The sequence below is a fragment of the Anas platyrhynchos genome, chromosome 10, assembly GCF_047663525.1.
Source record: "Anas platyrhynchos isolate ZD024472 breed Pekin duck chromosome 10, IASCAAS_PekinDuck_T2T, whole genome shotgun sequence".
Classification (NCBI taxonomy): domain Eukaryota; kingdom Metazoa; phylum Chordata; class Aves; order Anseriformes; family Anatidae; genus Anas; species Anas platyrhynchos.
In genome coordinates this window covers 23,180,403-23,204,628 of record NC_092596.1, presented here as the reverse complement: position 1 = coordinate 23,204,628, position 24,226 = coordinate 23,180,403, and the positions used below count along the sequence as shown (strand labels likewise).

At 45.2% G+C, this 24,226-nt stretch overlaps 1 protein-coding gene across 2 annotated transcripts in view; it reads right to left on the bottom strand.

The window, feature by feature from the left end:
- BRWD3 (bromodomain and WD repeat domain containing 3) overlaps positions 1 to 23,684 on the bottom strand; it is a 51,843-nt gene extending 28,159 nt beyond the window's left edge. For both annotated transcript variants that reach the window (XM_038184198.2, XM_038184199.2), the window contains exons 1-12: positions 23,498 to 23,684; positions 23,336 to 23,394; positions 23,137 to 23,166; positions 22,864 to 22,923; positions 15,535 to 15,685; positions 13,482 to 13,580; positions 7,413 to 7,573; positions 7,026 to 7,247; positions 5,615 to 5,715; positions 4,888 to 4,958; positions 3,464 to 3,564; positions 1,551 to 1,591 (exon numbers count right to left, since the gene is read on the bottom strand). In XM_038184198.2, coding sequence (XP_038040126.1) covers positions 1,551 to 1,591; positions 3,464 to 3,564; positions 4,888 to 4,958; positions 5,615 to 5,715; positions 7,026 to 7,247; positions 7,413 to 7,573; positions 13,482 to 13,580; positions 15,535 to 15,685; positions 22,864 to 22,923; positions 23,137 to 23,166; positions 23,336 to 23,394; positions 23,498 to 23,534 — 1,133 coding nt within the window. In that variant the 5' untranslated portion in view covers positions 23,535 to 23,684. The remainder of the gene's footprint in view (positions 1 to 1,550; positions 1,592 to 3,463; positions 3,565 to 4,887; positions 4,959 to 5,614; positions 5,716 to 7,025; positions 7,248 to 7,412; positions 7,574 to 13,481; positions 13,581 to 15,534; positions 15,686 to 22,863; positions 22,924 to 23,136; positions 23,167 to 23,335; positions 23,395 to 23,497) is intronic.
- Between the last annotated feature and the right edge of the window lie 542 nt (positions 23,685 to 24,226).

The following is a 24,226-nucleotide window of genomic DNA, read 5'->3' as shown; positions in this document are numbered from 1 at the left end:
ACAACATTAATTACATTTGGTTACAGCTAGCAGATGGCCTTGGAATGACTTCAATGTCGTAATTCATACAAGCTGCACATTCCCTTTTTAATGACATCAGCAAATCCCTTGAGCAGTTCATAGTGGCAGCAAAGAAGGAGAAATTACATGCCAGGAGTCTAGCATAAATTATAATACATTAACTTATGGAAGTTTTCACTAAGGGTGAAGACAGAGAAGGGAAACATCCAAGTCGAATAAAAGTAGGTAGCCCTGTCTGTGAAGCTGAACACAAGTATTACACAGGTATTTTCATTTTTTAAATCCTTCTTGTTAAAAAATAAACAAACATCTGGCAGACGCATTTAACTACATCATAATGCTTTGGCCATTGATGCCTAGAAGTCATTTTTGTTGAGAACTTTTTTTAAAAAGCTTCTCAAGTAATATGCTTTCACTGGATAGCCAGCACCTTTATGAATATATTCCATTCATGTGTAGAATCACATGTAAAAACAATGCAAGCCTATACAATTTTATCTTAATAAATGGTTGTTCCATCTTTTCAGTTTTATTGAATTTTTCATCACGATGAAAAAGTTCTAAAATGCCTGCAAGAAGTTTTCCAGGTTTACTTTGTTTCTATTTCTTTATATTAAGATAAAAAGGAGGTTATAACTTTTTCATTAAAAGAATCATGATAGCATAGAAGAATAATTTTCAGTGCCTACATGACTGAATACCCTCATTGAGACTAGTGTTCTCAACATCATCTGGAAGGAACTGTTAGTACAATTATACCAGTACATTCCCATATAATTTTCCATAACAAGGATCTCTGAGTACAGGTGCAGTTGCACTGGCAAAGGTACAGTTTTGCTTGGATGGCTCCTGCACGCACACATCCCTTAAGGCTTCTGCCAAGCAAAATAAGGAAAATGAGCAAAAGCTGGCATAAAAACATTTACATTAGGATGTTGATCACTAATCAAAGCTTGTCAAACTGCACTCCAACACAGCTGTGCTGCAGAAGCTTGACACGCACACATGCCTACGGGCACCTTTCTACATGAGCATCCTGACTTTGCACGGCTTTAAAAAACAAAAGCTCTGGAGGCAGGAATGGTCCAATCCATAAATTTTAGGACTGCAGGATTACTATATTCACCTAAACTAACTGATCTGTGTGTATGCAACAGTTCTGACTTTCACTCACAACTCTTTTTATTTTATATTTATACTTCAGAAGTAACCCATTCTCTACTTAACAAGGCTAGCTGTAAGAAGACGCTCTTACAGAAAAAAGATGCAAAATATGGTTTCCAATTTGCTCAGTTAAAAAAAAAGCAAAGCAAAAGCACAGTCAGAGAGGGCTTTTGTTGCTACAGCAGAACTCAGCAAGACTAAGTTTGTAGATATAGCACACATCTTCCAATATGTTATAAACAATTCATCTAAGATTAATCACAGCCTGTTTGCAGTCTTCCTGTTGCACCAAGTTTTCTCTGAAAAGTGATTTTGACAATTAAATACCGGACTTCTCACGGAAAAATGCCAGGACAGCCACTCACCTGTCGCCATTGTTACAGAACTGGACTGCAACTACTTTGTCCTAAACAAGGGGGGAAAAATAGCAGTAAGTGCTCTGTAAGATAGAACACTCATCCAAAAAGACCTTCATGATGAGCTTCTATTTAGCAATTTGCATCTTCTATACATCTCCTATAACATACGGTCTTATAAATTCAAGAGCAGAAAAGTCACGTTTCAAGTTAAAATTTCCCCAAGCAGGCATATCGTGTTAGACGTTGGAACAGACAACTTCAGAGAGGCAACCAATTCACGTCACTCCAGAAGCAGCTCAGAGATGCAAATGATTTCTGACTCGGCCTCCCTGACACTGTTCAGGAGGAGGAAGCTGCAGCAGCTCTGCTCTTGCCTGAGCAGTCTTCCTGCACAGTGCCACGGGACCACAGAAAACCTGGGGTAAGCTCTGCCTGGGAACGCTTCACCTTTTTTACACTCCCCTGTTAACAGGAATAAGAATACTTTCAGAGCTCCCAAAGCCTTGTAGGCACAGCACTCGACATGATGGAGAAAGAACTTAACCAAATAAATGATCCCAGGAGGTTTGCAATTTTTAGACATAACATTAAAGCACTTCAAAACACGTTGTCCAAAAAAATAAAAATAAAAAGCAAATTTTGGCTTTATTTGACCTTTTTTTTTAACTGTTGAGAAACAAATACTGAGCTTTAGACGTGGATTTGCCTTTTTATTTTGCTAAATACTTGTGCTGGCTACACGCACTTGCTATTCTTTACTCCCACTGATGTTTCCAGCTGCTGATAGCCAAGCGTCCAGCTCAGGATTTTTTCAGGGGCAGGCTGACAGCAGTCTGCAGTACTGAGTAGACTTTCAAAAATTAAAGGAATTTCAGTTCATTCCAAAGCTGAACTGCTGAATACGGAAAATAAGTTCTTTTTGCAAGCAAAACATTTGCTAGATTTCCTGACTTGAAGCTCTAGCTGAGATTTAAATGAGAGACTCATGGCTCCCACTGAAGTTCAATGAATCAGTTTAGGTCTCAGCCCTAATCCATAAAATACTGTTAAAGTGGACAGCTGGGCTATTAAGGTTCAAAGATAAATGCTCCAAACTCCTCATCAGTGAGAGCCTTATCAGTGTTGCTATAAGCTGGCCTTTCTGATATATTGTTAACCACGCACATAATAAATAACACCATTATCACCTGCTGTCAGTAACAAATAAGAAATGAAGAAAGGCTTGACACTACGTTAGTGGCTCTTCTTTATCAGCTTTCAATAAAATTGAGACATTCAATGGTTTTAATAGAAACCATCAAGACTCAGAACTCTGAAACTAAAGGACATTACAAAGATATTTAATATATTTTTCAATTTTAATGAGAATCCTTCCACATTGCCTCAGAAAGAATGCTCTCAAGTTTTCTTCACTTTCTAAGTGGAATTACTGTCATGACCCAAAGTTTGACCGTACACTCTAAAACCAGAATTGCTTTTTTTTTTTGTGTGTGTGTGTTTTTTTTTTTTGTTTGTTATGTTTTGTTTTGTTACATGGATTTATGTCACAACTATAATTAAATAATCAAGAGTCAATGTAATTGGAAAAATGACATTTTGCATGAAAACTACTTTAATCCCCCCATTCCCTCGCAGACTTTCTTCCAGAATACAGGAAAACACCCAGTCCCTCAGTTTCCTGGAAGAATATAGGTTTTCCTGAGAGAATAATACACATAAAATGTTTTGCATGCATCTCCTGCCTCAGAGGAATTTAAAAATAAGTATAAATCTCAAGGTATTAAAAAACTGCAGTGTTGAGAGCCAACCAAACTCTAGGGACATAAAAAAATACAAGTTGAATAGGGTATACAAAACCTAGGTCCCTGAAATAAGGTAAAGCAGGGGGGAAAAGAAGTGCTTTCTGGTTTGTTTCTTACCGTGTGAGATTCTAACTCGGCCATTTTCTCTGGAGATTCCGAGCCCAAATAATAAATTCTTATCACGTGGTCAGTACTACCTGTTGCAATGAACATGCCACCTAAGAAAGACAATGTTTTCTGTGAGAAAAAAAGCCAACCAAGTAACAACTAATTTTTATTACTGCTTTATTGTCAAAGACACATACTGTGGTTTTAAACTGAAAGTTTCAATGTAATAAAAGCAGATGTCCTGAAAAAAGAAGTTAACTTTGACAACTTCTGCTTTAATCTGTACTTTCTAAGACCATATCAACTTTAACATAACAATAAAGCATACAACATTTTCAGCTCTATCACAAAGGTTTACAAATGCTAGTTACACCATCCCCCCAACAAACTGTTCTGCTTTCTGTCAGAAAGTACCACAGTGCTCTCATTCAGCCTATGTAGGAAAACAGAAGGGGAATAATTTAATATCCTCACTGGTCAATACCAAACAAAATATGTAAACGTATCTATTTGAAGTGTATGAGAAATTATTGCTGAATCGGGAGCTTTTTATTCCATTTAGTATTCTTTTTTTGTGCAATATTGTAGTGGGTAGTTTATGGCATTGAAATAGTTTTAGCTATTTAGGATCCATGGTTTTAAGAAAGGAACATAGAAAAGGGTCACAGGGTTCTAGAATAGCACTCAATTTTAGATAACAAAAATTAATGAGAAATTACATAATTTTGCTTGTAAAAAAACACTGTTGTTGAGAATTCAGTGCTGCAAAAAAGGATGCCAGTCAAGCTGGTATTTCCAAACACATACAATGGACCACAGGGACCTGGTCACTTACAGATCATTCAGTAGATGATTTTATACTTCATTGTTCAGCATGAAGTACTAAGTAGATTAGTGAATAGCTGCTCACTAACCCAGTCTCACTCCTGTGCTCCCAGCCTGGTACAGGCCCTATTGTTCTGCTACGAAGCAGCATGTGCAGCCTGGGTAGCCAGAGCAAAAGACAGAAGACAAAAGTGTCCCAAGAGAAATACTGGGAAGTACTGAAGGCCAAAGAAGTCTCTAATTAAGGAGAACTGATTCTCCTACCATACAGCCAAATCTGGGATTGGCAAAAGTGTAATCTCTGAACAGAGGCCACCTGTCTGCCAGATTATAAGAACTTTCCATTGCAGAACTTTACGGGCTAAAAGCTGTCTTCCTCTTAAGTGGCTGAGCCACGTTAGCTCGGAAGGAAAGAAGGAAGGAACGAGAGGGCAGCTTGAGGCAGACAGCATGGAAAGTTTCCAACAATCACAATTTGGCAGTGCTGTGATTAACTGAAAAAAAAAGGTTTGATACCACTTGCATTTAATAGTAGTAAAAAGAAGCCCTGCTACCAAAGGACTTACAGTTCACAGAATGCTTTCAGCTACCTACTAATGCATACATACCTGAACTGAAAGAAGAACAAGAGATTTGAACACCAGGCCTGGACCTCTCTGCAAATTTTACAGGGCGATCCCTACATGCAACAAGACAATATTTTTATTTTTCATTGCTTTAGTCCTTCACTACAACTTAACAGGTCAGGTTAGTATGTCCACCATAAAACCCTTTATTTCAGAATTCATACCTAATTTTGCTACAGCTTATTTTTCCTTTGTTTAGTAAGAAAACCATCATTTTCTAAATTAAAAAAATAATTTATTTATCATGATACTCACCAACTTAAATCTATTTAAAGCAGAACCTGACAATCCTTTACTCTAATACCATTTACTTCCTATTAAGTGTGGGTTTGATGACATCCATAGATGCGTGTTCGTTGGATTAAAAACAAGGAAATAACTTTGCTTGTACATTTTAGACAAGGACTTGGTCCTAAACATGAAAGCATTAAGTTCTTCCACAGCACTGCCTACCAAAGCACAACAACCCCAAATAGCAGCTTCCCCTCCGGATCGTAATGCCACAGGCTCTGCAACACACATAAGAAAGCGCTCTCTGCAGTCACACCACAGTGGTCCAGCAGCAAGTCTATGGCAGAACATATCCCCAAGAAACTTGTTCATTGAGAAGAAACAGTCCCTTAATTATCCCAGCATTCCTCTCCGCTCTAAAATTCGGAATAAACTTGTCTTTCTTTTAAAATAATTATAATTATCTGAACAGGCTTACTTAAACTTCATGGTGTTAGCATGCCACTGCCAGAAACAGATTGTTCCGTCAGCACCAGTAGAAGTGAGGTATCGTGTTGTGCCTTTTCTTGCTGGAGAGAACTAAAAATAAAGTTTTAAGTTCAATCAGATAATTTTATTCTCCCCTTACATGCTACAATCTTGCAAACGGACATTGACAAGAATTTTTTTCATTAGCACCTTCGCTTTCTCCCCAGGAGTACAGAGAGCAGTATTAGGAACAATCACAGAATCTGAACTTGCACAAAAACAATGACAAGGAAATGGAAAATACCCACTTTTTGGCTAGCAAGTCTGTTTTTACCACACAAAACTTAAACTGGAGACATGAAACAAGCTTAGACACTCTGAATGGGGCAAGAAGATGAGAGAATACCTCTTTAATCCTCTATCTGCCTGGTATTTGATAAAGGAATCAATCATTGTTTCCTCAAAAAGCCATAAATAATAATTACTATTTTCTAAATAACCAGAGTTTTCCAAAAGCCTTGTGAGGGATGTATGCATATGTAAACATTTTTTTAATTTAAGTAAATACATAAAACACAAATCCAAATTATAAAATATCTCCAAAAAATCACCTTAAAGTAAGCAACTTGCAACAGAGTTAAAAATCAGAGAAAAGTGAAAAGTACAGGCAAGAGGGGGAGAAATGAGATCCCCAGAACTACTGGCGTGTAGGAGAAGATTATGATGAATCAAAGGCAGCAAAGTTCCAGCAGAAAGGTATTCTGAGCTAAATGTCCTCACTCAATCCCTCCTTGATGTGCATAACCTGCCAAATTGCGGGGACTGTCTACTTCTATCCTGGAATTTTCCTTTATTGGAGGTTTCTGTCTAGCCAATTTTATTTTATTTTTAAAGTAAATAAACTGCCAATTACCAGCCATTACTGACTGTGTCATCTCTACAGAATTGGGTGCAGGAAGTTCAGTCGTTTTTTTTGCAGCTCCACTGTTGTTTACTGGCACAACTGAAACCGCAAGGGCACAAGTGGAGGTTATCTACAAACCCTCACCTGTGCTGTGGCTGCTGGATGCTACACCAGTGAGCACAGCCCCTTGAGGTACAGGCTAAAAAAACGAGCAAACAAGTAATGTGGAATAAAGATTTTTTGCTGACAGTAATTCCTCCGAAAAGCAAATACTCTCCAGGAATGCTGGAATGTTGGTTCAGTTGCTGCGTAAGGACTGCCACCACAGATTTCTCTCTGCCTCAGCTAGTTCATCTGATGCTCTCAATTGAGAGCAAATCTTGATTTGCCCTCAAGCTGGGGCAAATCTACACTGCCAAACACAGACAAAAAGAGAAGTTTTATCCCCGGTTCCTAATCCACATTCATTAGTACCATTTTAATTTAACAGTTTATGAAAATAAACATTATTCCTTACCTGTATGGAAGTAATGGAAGCTGAATGGCCCTGCAGCACTGCGACCGGGGCACAGGTTCGAAGACACCATACTCTGACAATTTTATCACAACTGCCTGCAGCAAGCAGCGTGTTTTCGTAGTTAACAGCCATGTCAGAAATTTCAGCCGAGTGTCCTCGCAACGTTGAGAGCAGGCGCCCATCGTCTGTAGCCCAGATTTTGACCAAGCAATCATCTGACCCCTAAAGCCACAAAAATTTCCAAAGATTAGATAAAATAATATACACGTTCTGTGTCCATAATGTCACAAAATTTTGATTCCCTTCAGTTTCTGAAGGCTGTATCTGCATCTCAAGCAGCAACTAAGACGCTGTTGAGGGACTCAAAAGTAACATTTTTAAACTTACTGTAAAAATCCTTCTCCCACTGCGATCAAAGGCTATGCAGTAAACAGATGATAGATGCCCCAAAATCCTCTTGTGCATCTTCATCTGTTGGTAGGTGGATGTTGGGAACAAGTGGCTGAAGCGTCCACATCCAGTTAATTGCCTGGCAGAAATTATATTTACTGGAAGGGAAAAACAAAAAGAAAGCTAAGACATGGATTTTGTCCAGAACTCAAAGTAAACAAGTGTTACGTTAATATAACATTTGGTAACAACTTCTATAAATCTGAATCTCTGCCACTTTATCACAAAAGCAGCCACGGTCTTCCAAAAAGTGAGCCCCCTCCTGATGGATGCTTTCAATGCCTACCACAACACACACTACATCTGCTGTACTAAAAAATATTAAATCAAAATAAAGTGTTTGAATGACCAGAAGTCATTCCAAGCATTCAAAACACAAGCAGACAACAGAAATACTTATTCTCTGTGGCTTTGGAAAACTTGGTATTAGTAATATATAATTTCCTTATCATTTTTGGATGACAACAATTAAAGGTTATTCTAAATGCCTTTTCTTTTTTCTTGTAATGAAAATATTTTTCATTGTAACGGATCCCAGATCATATGTAAGGGTCAATGGTCTTCTACAGGTTCCCTACAAAACCCCTCTCATTATTATTAGCAGCAGCAGCAATACCATTTCATTTTAATCACAACGTAATTTAAGAACAAGAAATATGCAGCATCAATGGAAAAAGCTGAAGAGTAGCAGGCACAAGAAAAAACTACAACAACAAATTCTATCCTATTGCTATACCTAGGACTCTTTACAAAAACAGCCTGAAATCTAAATGAACAAAACCATCAGGTAGAAACCAGCACTGTGCGCAGGTTCCCTGGTGATAACTATGAGTCTTTCCACTAGACAAGGAGAGGAGAAAATAAATATGTAAATAAAATAAATAAATATGTAAATAAAAACTCTGCTGGGACACACCACTGAATGCAGCTCATCGTAGCTGCAAACCACAGGAAGATCCTAATTCTAATCTTTGATCTGACACGTAGTTTGAGATCACTTTTGGTGCTTGATTGTACCTATCCTAATTCATACCACTTCCACTTTTGATTTCAAAGTTTTATGAGTTGTTTTTTTCCCTCCCAATGGTACTTAAAGATCTAATGCTGCTACATTGGTGGTTTTGTTGAGTACTTGCAATAGGAGGCTCCCTGAAGAAGCCCCTTATCTTGCCTCCTGCACATTGCACTAGGCAGGGCTTCCCAGGAACCACACGAAGCTCTCACGCCTTTCAGCCCTTTAGTTTAATAGCACAGTGCCTTTGGTTTAGTAGCAGCTTGAACAACTGGACCCATTTTCTTTATTGTATCATCATATCATTGCCTGCCCACAAAAAAAATAAATAAAGTATGGAAGATGTTAGAAAAAATCACTATGTCAAGAAGCAGAATTTCAAAGGGTTATTCACTGGTAACTTCTGCACACTTGTAAGACTGACGCATTTACACACAAGCAGACAGAGAAATAGGGAAGAAAAGTGAACTGATCCAGATTTACAGGAAGTGTTTTTGTTTCTCACTTTATGCTCTGGAATTTGGCCCATTTTTAATCCCTCAATGTAACTAAAATGTCACAACTAGAGAAAAAAAAAAAAAAGTTGCATGGAAGATGTACAGGTTTGCAAAAATCATCAGGCTGCCGCTGTGACCTTATCCTCAGTCAATATTTGCTTTACATGTAAAAATACATAATCAGCAGTACTACAGAGGCAAAATACACTAAATTAATTTACTGTCTACCTACTGTTCAGCCTATATCTCATACTGTACAGGAACTGTTAAATGGAAACTGCCTCCCCTAGCAGAACAGAAATGAAATCCTTAACTTTTTTCCTCACCTCTAGCAGGAGGATCCAGAGATCCCGTTGTGATAAATGCTGTACAATGGTACCTTCAGGACTGCCTATGCAATTATTTTTATACATTGCTTAAGTATGCCAGCTTAAAACCTAACTTTTAAAAAGTGTTACATCTCTTTCCCCCTCAGTGGGTAGCCAGCGCAGAGTCGCAGCCACTTGGCAAGCTGGTAATTCTGCTGTGCTTTGCAGGGCTTAAATCATGTAAATACAGAGTAAGAGAGCACCTGCCTTTGGACAACTTCACTTGGCTTTGAAGATTTTTAATCACACAAAAAATCGTGTGAATCAAAACGGCACACTTGCATTTCAAAGTATTCCCAGTAATCACAACACCTTGCGTGTGCAATGCTCCCAGGTGATCCTGCTGGAAATTTACCCCTGCCCATTTTAGGTTTTCCTCCATGGGATTTCCAACAAGGTCTAACAACAGCCTGGCACCTAACTCACAAAGCCTTTCACTTGGTGCTCAGCACCTGTGTTTTCCAATCGATTCCTAGACTTGCAGGCAGTTCAGCCTCAGAGCACGTAAAAGCCACTTCACTTTTGTGTGCATCCATTTCCCCATTTCTCAGTCTCCAATGGATAACTAAAAAATACAAACACTGTTCATGAAATGCTTCGATTGACTGTTTCGCAGAAATACAGACTTCTAGTTGTGCTGTAAGGGCTGTCATCTTTAGCAAAGCAAGAGCACCTTGGAACAAAAGTAGGAAGTATTCAATGCATCTGATCCTCCCTGCGAAAACGCTTCGGGTACCAGCAACGTGTAGCACACACAAAGCTCCGACTGAGAGCTTTTCCTTCCTACATGTGGTGAATCATCACTGCCTTCAAAGGAACTGCAAGTACCGCTGCCTTCCCCACCAAATAAAAAACAAAACCATACAAAATACAGAAATCCAGCTTCCAGGTCTCACCATTTTGGTAGAAGATTAACGGGCATAATATCTAAATAGGGAATTGCATGTACATGATGAAAAGCCCTGTAAAGTTTCCTTTTTAATACAATTACATTACTGTACTCAAAGCTTAAAACCATTTAAAAAAAATCCTACTGAATCCCACACAGAATTAGCCAAATAGCCCTAAAATCTTTTAGCAACCTATCTAATTAGCTGCTGTACTTCGGGCCATACTGGGCATAACAGTTGCCAAGTCTACCCCCTTCCCCTCCCTACTTACTAAAACGTTTCAAAACTGTATTTTGACATTAAAAGTCTTGTTTTTAAGAAATGAAGCAAATTTTTTTCCAGGCCTGCTTCTCAGGGGAAGTCCTGCAAGGGGCTGCTGGGGAAGGCAGCCCGCTGGCTCGGGCAGGAACTGGCTTTTTCTGCCGCAGCATTTGGTGTACGCCACCTGGCCCTGCAGCAGCATGGCCAGCTCCCACCGTGGGGACAGGCTGGGGAAAGCCCTGACTTACAGCAGCAGCATCGCAGGAGGTATAGGGGAGGCAAATACAGCATAAATCAGTGATTCTTTAATTGCAATCCATGCTAGGAGAGGTAACAACGCAAATGTAAAAACCCTTACAGGAACGCTGGCATAGGGCGGATAAAACAAAACCCACAACAGCCCTGCCATGGAAAAAATAAATACAGAAAACAAACATCACGAGTTTCAAAGTTAAGTCACAACTATAGAAAAAACGAAAACACGTCAGTGTGGACAAAGTCACCTAACTGCAGCTGCTTTAATCCCTCCTCTCTCCATAAACCCTTGACTCGCTCCATTTTTTCAAGCCAAAATTGAAACCAGAATATTGGTACAAACATCAGGTTCGGAAATTTTCCCCCAGTATTAAGGGTGATGATTCCACATCGCTGTATTTTGCCTTTTGGAACAAGCACCACAGCCTCACAACACGGCCACCACATTTCATGCTTCCAGGGCTCGCTGAGAACTCGCTGCCACCCGCGTCCATCTCCGTACAGCCCCATTTCTTGGGCACGGCCATCATGCAACGAAGTTTCTGGGCCAGAATTTTGGGGGTGCTGCTTTCACTGAGTACAGCTATACGCGTGTGAACATGCTCATACCCGGGTTAAAATACTTCTGGTAATCAGCTACAGAGGGCAACCATCCTTCTTTCTGATCTGCTTTGTGTAGCTTGCAAAAAAAAGCCTCCGACAAACCCTACGCAATATTGAAACCCAGGTTTATCATCCACGAATAATCACATTTCTGAGCTTCTCTGTGACCAATCTTTTCGTTTTCTGACTGGAAGAGACAACGGGAGTCCCAAACACAGCGCTACAGCAAAACCTGCAAAAAACAGCCTGCAAGGCCAGCCTTGCTGCGTTCACTGTGCTGCCCTGTCAGCAGCAGAAAGCTACACCAAGGAGGACTGTATTCTTCTAGAAACCAATGGTTACAAAAATGAATTTCAGGCTATGAAAGAAAGATTTCCAAACAACACTTTTGTGTTTCTTAATACCAATACATGGAAAAACATCAAAACCAACAAGACATTCTGTTTGTGAAGTCACCAAACAGCCACCAGCCAAGCAGCACAGACCTTTGTCTGTGCCAATGCTGACGTCCAGCCCGTCACTGCTGATCATCAATAACAAAGCATATTCCAAAAACATGTGGTCTGATTCTCCCCTTATGGAGAGGGTTGATGCAGGAGTACTTGCAGAAATACAACTTCTACAGAAATTGAGTTTGTGCAGTAAATCTAAATCCAGCTGATTAGCAACCCACCAACCTAACTGCTAATTGTACAGTAACTTCAGAACCAGCCTAAAAGGATAAAAGTAGAGGTATGCACAGAAGTAACTTTACTAATATATGGAAATAGTTATTTATTTTTTAATTTCCATGATATAACCCGAATTGTTTCACAGTGCAGGAAAAATACTAATGTAATAGTTAAATATGAACCAGTTCTAGGCAAATACCCATTTCTCTTTCAACCACAAGATCCATATTAATTTTGCTATCCTGTCACTGCTGCCAAAACACCACAGACCCTATGCAAATTGCGCTACCAATTTCATCCATAAGCAGCCTCTACATTGTCCCTTTCGTGTCAGACAAAGGTTAATTTTTAGTAATGAGAGGCAGGGAGAAAGTGCAGAAGCACAGAGGAACAGACATGGCAGAAGCAGAGACTCATTCTGATCCCGGAGTCTCCAAAGGAGGAACTGCTGATGGAAATCTCCTTAAAAAGAGAAATTATTTCCAGAGATAAAATAAGAATTGTAACCAGAAGGAAAACTACCCAAGGTACTTTCAATATTCTGATTTTTAAGTTAAAGTAATAGTGATAGTTGGATGAAGTTCAATAGAAAGACTTCCCTTTAGAGATTTCCATTTAACAGATAAGAGAAACCTACGTGAACGGATCCCCTAACACACCAGGAGAAGCCTATACATCTGCACAAACACTCAGATGGCAAACACAGATAAAATACCCTAATACGAAAACAAATCATGACAGACAGCACTTATATTTATGCCTGCAAGAATCAAATTTCTTTGCTATAAAAACGGTTAATGAAAGCTTAGACTGTGCAAGAAAAATACTTTCCAGTTTAAGCAAAGTAGAGCTCTCTGGTGATGTATAAGCTGAACGCCTAACACACATCTGAGTTTTATACAAGTTCTTTAACGGGGTGGACAACTGAAGCTGAAGCAGTACAAATGTTGGTTTGGTGATTATTTCCTCTTTGGAGAGGGATGTTGCAAGCAGTCTGTTTTCTGTCACAACTGAACTGAACTGAATTCTTGAGACAAAAAAGTTCTCTGGGAGCCAGGCGCTTTGTTCTGGCTGCGGTTCCCGAATAAGATTGCATCCACGCCTGTAACCATGCCTGTTCAATCCCATAGGCATACATACACATAATATGTAGGCATATCATAAAGATTCGAGCTTATTTCCCCTCCAAACAGGAAGGTGACATGCAAAGCTTTTGAACATGACCACAACGTTTTAACATGTGTGCATACATTACAGAAGAATCAAGCCAGAATAGTGCAAAAAAGGTTATTCTATTGTGAAAACCCTTTTTTAGAGCAATTCATGGTGACATATCAAAAAAGCCATTAAGGAAAACCCCTATTAGCGTTTCAGACAGTAACTTTAAGTTGGAATATTAATAAAACTACTGAGAAGGAAAAAACACTTTGTTTGCGTGTCAAGACTCACCCACGTTTGGTGGTTTCCCATAATTTACAGGTAGTTCGGGAGGCCGGCCTCTGTGGAGAGCTGCAAATGCAGATCCTTTCCATAGCGTGTGTCTGAAGTCTGCACAGGCAAAATTAACAGCAGGTAAGTGAAACGAACAGCCCAGCTGGGCCCAACTGCCCAATTTTCCCTAGAATCAACAGCATCAAGCACCATTCCCAACATCTTTTGGGTCATGTCCCAGCCTCCAAGTTCAACCGTTCTCTCGGAAGAATAAGATTGATCTTTTTAAATGGTTTGTCAAGAATTTAACAGTTAGAGGAAGCAATATGACTGCAAGTGTCTTCAGCTTGGTTTTGCTTCACTTTGGTAAGAGTTTGATATGCTGGAAGGAAAGAGAATGCAAGAAGTAGGTGCACTTGGTATGAAGCTGAGCTCTGATGTGTTTTTAGTCCTTCTGGAATCCCAATACATGCAGGATCTCTCTTTATGAGCTGTACATTTGAGAATAAACACGCATATACATGTGTTTTCTCCTGGAAAAGGGGAGAAGGGATTTTTTTTTCCAATACATCTGTTTCTTTGCAGTCGGTGGCAATATGCCCTACTTTCAGAGTTTTCTCTGCACCCCAGCACCCCCCAAAAACCCTGTTTTTAAAATGAAGACTGTTTTCTTTAAAGGCTCTCCAGCTATCTGCTGCCAACTGGCCTTAGAGAGCCTTCTTTCTAGAACAATAGTGATTTTTCTGAGACTGTTCAGAGTGCCTCAGAAATTAGACCTGGACTTCTTCCATTTCTGGCCATCTGGAAGGAGAGAAACGAGCTTCCACAGCGAGTAAGGACTGAAACAGAAGGATAGTGCCACAGATTGGTGGCTCTGCGCATCACCATTTAGATCTGTGACTGTGATGTCTGCAAGTTTACGTGACTCAGAGACCCCTGAGAGCACCTTCCGATTACAACCCGAAACGTACCACGGAGTATTACAAAGATGCACCTTAACAGCACCACTTACTTCCTAAATTGATCAAAATAACTAACTGCTAATGGTAAATGGGAGCTTCATACCGAAGCAGAACTAGGGGTAAAAAAAAAATCCACGTGTGTCAATTGACTCGGACTGGAAGGTCCTGCTCTCCATCCCTGCCCTGTTCCCAGGACACTGCTCCTGCTGCCTCTCGTCACCTCTGGCACTCTGATCCTTCCAGGAGCTAATTTAATTCACTACAATAGCAGTAATAAATTTTGCAACAGTTTAGCTCTCTGAATCAGCAGTCACAGGATCAGATAAGTTCTGGCTCCTACAGGGGAGAAGTGGCAGGGGCAGGTAGCGAGGAGGGACGGGTGGAACCGCTCCTTTCAGCAGCAGATGGCTCTCAGATCCACTCAGTTCTAACACAAAAGTCTGCTTTCAGGATCATTATCTCAAGCAGAGCGGTTTTTCAAAAGGCCTGGCCTGGTGTTCTATTCACGAAGGGAACAGGGGATTTTGGTCAAATTAACTTTAAGCAAGGACAAGCAGGAATTGTCACCAGAAAACCGGTCTCACCTATTCTCCCACCCTCTAAACGCTGCCCCAAATGCTACCCTGTCCTTCAACCTGACGGGACCCACCTGCATGGCCAGGGAGCCAAATCTTATCAGCGTGAACTTATCAGCGTGAAAAACAGCCCAGCAAAACATAAATTCTGCTGGCTTCTTTCAGACACACACGTGCTCGGGCGTATGAAGAAAATGGCTATTTCAGACGGATCGAATCTCTAATCCAGCTCATCATTTACACAATCCTTGGCCCAAGGTGCAGGGGAGGGTGGGGAGGGGAAGCAAGTAGCAAGATCAGGCAGCAACAGCCAAGAGCTGCTTCGGGTGGCGTTGCCAGCCAAGAGCAGGTATGTGCAACAGGACCAGCACCCGCTGTGTTTTAGCAGGACTGCAACAGGAAAGCAGGAGCTGACAGGCAAATGAGATAAACCACGGCTCATGCAAACAAGCACAGATCGCGCAGTAAGAATTGAAACAAAAGGGGGTTACTCATCAAAACCAAACGCAGCCATGCGTGCATTGGAAATCTTACCTTTTGCTGCCCGTAACAGAGACTGCCGCCCAACGCCTAGCAAGGTCTGCACACCTAGGACACTCTGAGGGATTTCCTTGTCTAAGAGCGGTCCCAGCCTCTCGCAGATCCGAAGAAGATAATCCGGAGGGATGTGTGCATTGACAGCCACCTAAACAACACAGAGGGGTGAAATTTGTTTTGTTCTTGCTTCTGCCGGTATTTTTCTCCCGGCTCATACTCTAATATTCAAGTTAGTTGTTGAAATCAAGCTTAGCATGAAAGTGGTGAAAAAAAAACTCCGAATGAATTATACCTCAGATGTCTTTCAAAGTGCCACAGAGCGCTGAAAAAGTCAGACTAGAAAATCAAGGTAGCAACAGCCAGAGTCATTTAGGACAACCTTCAATTCCAAACAGAAAATCCCCAAAACTCAGCATTCTCAGGGCAGTACTCTGATCAAACAAAGGATTGCCTGGGGACTTTTTCTGAAGTCTGTTTTACCCTTTAACTCCTTTTCACATGCCGTATGTCTTGCTCAGCTGAGACGCCCTTGCCAGTCACATCACTGTAAGCAGCACCCGTAGCACAGCCTAAACACCCTAAATGGGATCCTTACAGCAACTCCCGGCCCCCAGTTTTAGCAAGCAGGAATAGGCACCTCTAACACCCACACGTGTCAGCTTCCACTTTGTCATCCTGAGAAAACATTCTTCCTTTTCCCCTGTAGACAAAGGCTGCTTTCTACAGAGAGACAATAGTTTTTCCTGCCAGTCTGTTCAAACAGCAAATAAACTGTGCCTCGTTAACCAGAACGCCCTGCATCTGCCCGACTTCTGCTACATTTACTAGCTGGCAGCAAAAACTCAGCGTCAGAGCCCATTTAGCTCCTTCAAGGCAGGACACAGAGCCATGGCCATCTCCTTCACAACGACCAGCAGGAACAAAAAAAGTACCCGTGAGTGGAGACTGATAAAAAAGTTTCATTTGAACTATATAATTGCTGTATCTATTGCAGCATTACAAAGAACATGACAATACTAACACAGATTTCTGTTTTCCCAAGCCACAAGCCACTGCCAGGTAATACTAAATAGTACCTGACAGGGCCAGAGCTGTGTTTATTGTACAGAAAAAGCACATGCATGGCCATGAGCGCCCCTCTCTCCTACAGGACCACTTCAGATGCATCCAGGCGCATGCCGGTGCTGGTGACAGGCTGTCAGTTCCCTCCTGGCATGGCACAGCCAGCTTGTGTCCAGCTGCAGTGCCCCCAGCCTGATTAAATCCTCAAACAAGTTTCCCTCAGCACCAGCTCCGGTGCTCACCTAGCACAGGGCGAGGCGTTCCAGCTCCCCAGCTCAGAGAGCACTCACCCTACAGAAGGGGAAGGATTTCTGCCAGGTTCAGGAAAGCTTCCAGATTCACACGGGGCAGAGCTGGTGGAAAGGAAGGAAGAGGACCACTGCTTTGAACCACACAGCACCCCCAGCCTGGCCCAGCCATCCTGGTCACCTGCATCCCCTGGGGAACGCCAGCCCCCGGCGCACCAGGGAAACAGCACGCAGCAGGAAGGAGGAAAAGGAAACTGCTTCGGTCAGGGGTGCTGCCAAAACGCTGCTCGCTGAGCCATGGCATCAGGCAGACGATTGCTGCAGGTCGTTGGGAAATCCCTCGCTCCAATTGGGCAGCAGCAGTGGTGCTACGGAGCCCAGCGCAGTGAGTCAGCTGCGTTACGATGCAGTCACGGCATCACCAAGAAGACTTTAACCAAAAAAGCCAAGCCTTTCCTAATGGCACACACAAGCTGTCATTTAACTAAACCAAAGCGAACTCCTCCAGTCCGAATGGAAACTCGTAGAGCAGCGGCTCGGGCTTTGCTGTGCTGCCTCTGGGTCGCTGCCTGGTAAAGGTCTGCACATCAATAACAATCCACGTGGGAGCTGAGCTGCTCCAAAGCTCCAGGCTCTGCTGGAAAGGGAAGAATCGTACCTCTGCAGGAGAAATAAACCTGAGGGCTGCACTAACACGATCCCATTCCAGGAATTTCCACACAGTGAAACGGTGAGTTGAGAAGAAAGGCCGTACATGATGCAATGGTTGGCAAAATGAGATGAAAGGATTCGCTGGACTTCTGTATTTGTCCATCACTCTTAGCCATTGCTCAAATACTAGAAATATCTTAACGACAAAAAAAAAACACACACACGCACAAAACTTTGTTATCCTGTGCTAGCCTCCCTTTGCTATGTAAGGGGAGGATCTGAAACAAAGGCAGTCCTGAAGAGAAAATCTGAAGTTTGCCAGATTCAGGGTACAAAACGCTGCTTCACGTCGCTGATAATCAGTAAGGTGTTTCTCAGTCAACAACTGCCCGTTCTGGCAATTCTTCAAGCTCACAAGGTAAGAAGAAAACCGGTAAGCAATGCAGAAGCAGTGAAAACTTACATTTTGCTTTTAGGGTAGAAAGAAACCACCACTAATATGCCATTTCAGAAAGCCCACAGCATTCTCTCAGTGTGCTGGATGGAAACACCTCCCTGTTCGCCCAGGAACACGCCGGTTTTGAAGCATCGCCGCTGTTCTGTGCCTAGCGAGAAGCGCTGAACTAAACCCGGCAGCAAACACCCTGCTGTGGGGCCGGGGCACGGCTCTCCTCACACAAAAGCATGAGTTGTTCAACAGGCAGCCCTGTCCAGCCCCGTGCACCTACCCCGAAACGGGAAGGCACTTCACACACGGAGATTTCTGCATTCAGGCAGTTCTTCACATTGAGCACGGCCACATCTGCAGGTCTGCCAGTGCTCAGAGGTCGAAGATGGATGCGTCAGGCTCACCGAGCATGTGGCAGTCGTCTGCGGGTGCCTGGTGCTGATTTGTCTGGGCGACCCAGGCGCTAAGCAGCTCAGGCTCCCAGACATCTGGTTGATCGCTGCCCAGACCAGGAGAGTTGGTAAATCCAGCGTGGAGCCAGAGTTCAAGCAGCACGAGGGAGCTGCTGAAGCAGCGAGATTTCAGCGCTCGGTTTTACTACGTTGGAAACTTCTCTGAGCAACTTCTCACGGGGCGCACATTGCCCAGACCGAGCGCCTATCAACGTGACCATTGGCCTTATTAACAAGCCCTACTCATCAGACGTGCCACCTGCCAGCAGAACCGTACCTGGCTGAAGAAGAAAGGCCGTAGGGCTCTTCTCCCCATCACTCACATGTTTGCACGGGGCAGAGCAGCCCCAGGAGGCAGCCCCTGATCTGTACGTTCCCACCGCTGTTGCTACCAAGCAGCTACACAGGCAGGCAGCACGAGAAGTCCGTTCTCCCGGAGATTTTTTTTCCATAGTAACTTCCAAATAAAATGCTTAAACTGCAGCCCCGAGCCAAACCAGCAATTCTGTTTGCAGGTTCCCGAAAGAACTTGAAACAAATATTCCCCCTTCACCTCTGCATGAGGTAGCCCTAAGTGGGTTTTAAGAATCTTTCCAAAACACAAAGCTGCAAACGTATGAGCGAGAAAAATGAAGTTTCCCAGATCAAATTCTTGTTAGAAGGTCAGAAAAAAGCAAAGCTTAACATCAGTTACAGCCACACCTTGTAGCCCAAACCCCATGAGGCAAAATATAATACCCGTAAGGACATTATCACCTCCCCAAATGTATTAGCAAGTATCTCCAGAATATTAAAAAGTGGTTTAGAAAAAAATTAGAAAATGAGGAAAAAAAAAAGAGAGAAACAAACAAGTAATACAAGTCAAAAAACGTGTTAAACAAAGAGCTTTTAAAATAACTTGGAAGAGCTGAACAGGCTAAGTGAGAGCCAGTTCTGAAGACCAGGATAAATTGTAAAGAAAACCATGTTTTGTTGCCTTATTTTGGGAGAGAGGGGTTAAAATGTCAGAGCACAGGAACACCACAGCACCATGGGAGCAACTGCACAGGACGTAGATCTTACAGATCTAAAGGCTTTCAAGAATGGGGTAAAGTGGATATGCCCTTGTGGAAGCAGAATGCAAAGAGGATGCTGCAGTGCCAAGCAGCAGCAAATAAGGCACGGTGGGGTTAAAGTCACGGCAGGGTTAGGGGAAAGTCATGGCCCTAAACCTGTCTGCGCTCCTGCTGTTGGCACCACTACAACGTAATCTCAAAGGCTGCTAAGAAAAGGGCCCGCACTGGCCAGCTGAGACAGGCAGGAGGCTTGTTTGTCACAGGGATCAACAAACCAAATCCCCTGGTATTAGCCTTGACAGTTTCTCCTCCCAGGAACATTTCAATAAACAGGAAACAAACAAACAAAACCACAACTCTTTGCCTGGTAGGAAGATGCCCGTGTTCCCAGGGGCTGGCACCAGGAAGCCCCAAGAAACATTGCTGCGAAGCTGGAACTCCATCTGATGGAACTGCATCCGATGCAGAAGCTGTTTAGATGTAAAACCTGATGGAAGTAACGCTGAGACCTGCACGAGCTCCTTCACACCAGGGCCTCAGTGGACAGGAGGTTCTGCAGCAGATCTCTACCCTCCAGACAACCATCCGACAGTTCTCCCGTTTGCCAAAACACCAATCAGTTCGGAACTAATTGACAAACGTACCAAAAGCAGCAGAGGAGACCAAGAGGACCGAGGCAGCTGAGCGAGCAGGAAATTACTCAAGACCTCAAATATGGAATCTCAGCAAAAGGAAGCTCCGACACCGGGCTTGCACAAGATGTCAACAATATGCAAATACACGCAAATTTAAAAAGCCATTACCCACTCAGCTTCCCTGGAGAGGGTGGCTTGGAGCCACCCCGCCACCAGATGACATTTTCCTGAGGTGACAAAACTGTAACATCTCTCTGCTGCTAATGCTGGGATTGGCAATATCTATAAATAACAGCACCTCGGCCTCACAGCTCGCTTTAAATCAATGCAGACGGACGAGGCAGAACCTCGAAGCCAAATCCCATAAGCTGTTCCACGCCAGCCTCTCACGGATGCAAATTCCCCGCTCAGATACGCTGTCCAACAACAGCTGATTTTCTGCGTGCCCTGAAATCAGGCCTATCTTCAGCACAGAGAACAAAACGGGCTTGGACAGAACAGACGGTCCTGCGAGAAGTTCTTGAAAGCCAGACGAGGGTCAGTCGTTTTTATCGGGAATAAACAAAGATAATTTCGACCAGCAGTCCAGGGGAGACTGTTGTGATAATCTAAGGCAGCTCAGCTCGACTTGTCTGCCCAGCAGCTGGCTACACATTAAACTGCTGTGGTTAATTTAAAATGGAAGTACTAATTGCGTGCAAGTCTGACATACCTAAGACCTTCCTAATGAGGGCGAGGACCCTCCCCTTTACAAGCTCATTTTGTGTCCCACGACCACCAGCAGCCAGCAACAAAGTGAAAAGTGCTTTGAGCACGCAGACCTTTGGAGTACACCTGGGCGCTTACCTCGACAGGCAGCCACATGTTGCACATAAAAGCACTCCGAGGTGGAAATAAACAGAGAGACAAAGGGAACCCAAGCACACAACCAGCTCAGGTTCTCTGCATGCTTTTGCTCACTGGACACAACTCCTATTAGTGTATCTTGTATCTGGCTTGCAGTACCTGACATTTAAAGTAAGAGAGCAAGTTCAAATAAAAAAGAAAAAAAATCTCAACAGGGAGATTTCAGTTCTTTACTAAAAGCTTGAGGGATGGGGGAGTAAACATTGCCTAGACAAAAGCCGCCTGGTAGGCGATTTGGTTGTTACATCTTTATCATTTCCAAAAGCCCTGAGAGCAGCACCAACATCCTCAACAACAGGACTACCAGCCCCAGAAATACCAACACCAGCCTCAACAGCCAAACTGAGAACGGAAAACAAAGTTGAAACATCAGCAATTAGAACAATAAATTCTCTGTCAGATTCGCAGGAGCAGGATATCAGGCAAACAAACAAGAAATCTGACTTCTCTGGGTTTGTAAACTCCCATGCAATTATCTCGGGCCCGCCTGCCCAGCGCAGTTGCAACACTCAGCAAAGACTGGAATTGAATTTGTTTGCCTGCTTCTAAGCAGTCAAACAGGAGAAATGGGTAGAAAAAAAGCTTCATCCCCAAACGCTAGCGTCAGTAATTACATTTTTTTGTTCACTAGGTGAGCGAGATCATTAAAACGAAGCTCAGAGTTATTCATTCTCCACAGCCCAGGCCTTGTCCTTAACATCACATCCATCCACCTGACTAGCACTGAAGTCAAGCAGCTCGGGTTAGTATAGGATCATATGCATTCAAAGGGCCAAAAACCAAATACATCAAAGCTAAAGGAAAGGGAGGAAAAGCCTTTCCTTCAACATCCCTGTCAGTGAAAGCTTCGGTCTGAGGATCCATAAGGAAGCTCAGCTCACCCCACCTAGCATCTGCCAGCAAGGATTCCCGTAACGGTCCCGTTCCTCGCTGTAAGTCTTGTTCACAGCTAAACCAAACTAGAAGAGAGGCCGTCAAAAAGGACTGCTGTTGATTAGCTTCAGGTAGAAGAAAAACCGAGCTTTGATAGCGCTGCACACCACGAAGCAGCTCCCCACCAATTCCAAGCCTCCCCTCACGCCTCCGTTTCCTATCTGGGACATTTTACCGAGATGTACGTGGCCGCAGCACGGACACCCACCACACCAGGGGAGCTCTGAGGGCTTCCCTACCACACCCCAGGGGCCGAGAGGAGCAAACCCAGGCGGCACCACAACCGCTGAGGCCAAACCGTGCCTCAAGGCTGACCCCCCGCTGCCGGGCACGGCTCCACCAGGCTTTTTCCTCGCTTTTTCCTCACATTTTCCACACAGGGCCCGGCACAGGCCGCGACCACGGGCCTGATACCGGCGGCTGTGGCCGTGCCGGGCCCCTCAGTGCCCTCAGGGCCCGGCTGAAAGCGGCGCCCCCCCCCCCCCCCGAGGGGGCTCCCCCGGCCCCCCTCAGGCCCGGCCCCGCCGCCGCCGGCCCGGCCTCACCTCCACCCCCCCCCCCCAACCAGTTCCTCCGCCGCCCCGCAGCCAATCAGCCGCCTCGTTACATCGCCGCCCGCCCCGCTCCGGCTTGTAAGGCGCGGCGCCATTCGCCGGGCAGGGCTCCGGTACGTGCCCTCAGATAACCCGCCCGGCCCCACAATGGGCACCCCCGGTACCCCCCCGCTGCCCCCATTACCCCCCGTTGCCCCCCCGTTAAACTCGCACACACCCGTCCTGGCCCCGTTCCGAGCCACAGCCCCGTGGGGCGCAGAGCAGCGTGGGGGGGGTCCCGGGCTGAGGACATGGGGTGGGGTGGGGGGGCACAGAGCCGGTACCGGAGGGTTTTGGGGTTTTTTGGGGTGTGTGGGGGGGGGTTTATGGGGTGTGGGCTCACCAGGTCCTCGAAGCTCCGCCGGTGCTCCTTGCCCTGCCAGTCCAGGCGCCGGGGGATCAGCTGCGGGGAGGGACGGGGGCGGCGGTCAGACCCCTCCCTGGGGGGATGGGGGGGGGGGGGGGCAGCTCCGAGCCCCCCCCATACGGCTCGGGGCAGCCCCCCAAAAGGCTCAGCCCGGCCCTCCCGGCCGTGCTTCGCCCCCCACACCCCATCCCATCCTGGGCACCGGGGCTGTGCCGTGCCGGGACAGCTCAGCCCCCGGCTGCCCCTTACCTGGTGCTCCTCCAGCTCCTCCACCAGCACCTGCGGGGACAGGGCAGCGGCACACAAAGGGCGTGAGGCCGGACACCCGCAGCACCCCGGCTCCCCCCCCCCCCCCACCTCCTCCCCACCTCCTCACAGCCCTCCCGCTGCCCTCCTGCCCCGTCCCGTCCCGTCCCGTCCCGTCCCCGCCCGGCCCGGCCGCGCTCACCTGGGCGGATTTCTTGCAGGGCCCGGACTGCAGGAACCTGGCGATCAGGTAGTAGAGCTCTGAGGGAAGGAGGAACAAGGAGGGAGAAGGGGACGCGGTTACAAAGCAACCGTGCAGCCACCGAGCCCCCCCACTCACCCCCCAGCCTCCAGCGCTACCCACCGGCTTCCAGCTGCGTCGGGGCGGCCGCTGCCGCCATCCTCCGACGGAGGAGGAGGAGGCCCGGGGGAAGGGGGGGAGAAGGGGCAGCGGCGGGTGTCTCCCCGAGGTGTCGCCGCTCCTCCTACAGCGGCCGAGCCCCTACGGGCGAGCCCCGGTGCGCGGCCGAGCCGCTCGCCCCGCCGCGGCTCCCCGCCGGCTTCATGGCAGCGCCGCCGGCCCCGCCGCTCTGCCCGGCCCGCAGCGCACAGCGGCCCGCAGGGAGCCCCGCCCGCCGCACGGGGGCGCTGCCGGGAGCCTCCCGCAGCCGGGGAGCGCCCAGGCGGAAGGACCGGGCAGGGGAGGACCGGGCATGGCCTCGCTTCCTCCCTCCCCCCCCCGGTTCCTCCCCCGGTTGCTCTCCCGGTTTCCTCCTCCTCCTCCCCTCACGGTCCCGGCCCGGGTCGAGGGCCTCCGGGGTGCCCCGGAACGGAAAGGCCGCGGGTAGCCGGGGTGTGCGGTGGGCCGTTGGTGTGAGGCGAAAATAAAAGAAAATAAAGAAAATAATAAATATAGGTTTTAAAATAAAGAAAATAAATCACAGAATCACAGAATTTCTAGGTTGGAAGAGACCCCAAGATCATCGAGTCCAACCTCTGACCTAACACTAACAGTCCCCACTAAACCATATCCCTAAGTTCTACATCTAAACGTCTTTTAAAGACCTCCAGGGATGGTGACTCCACCACCTCC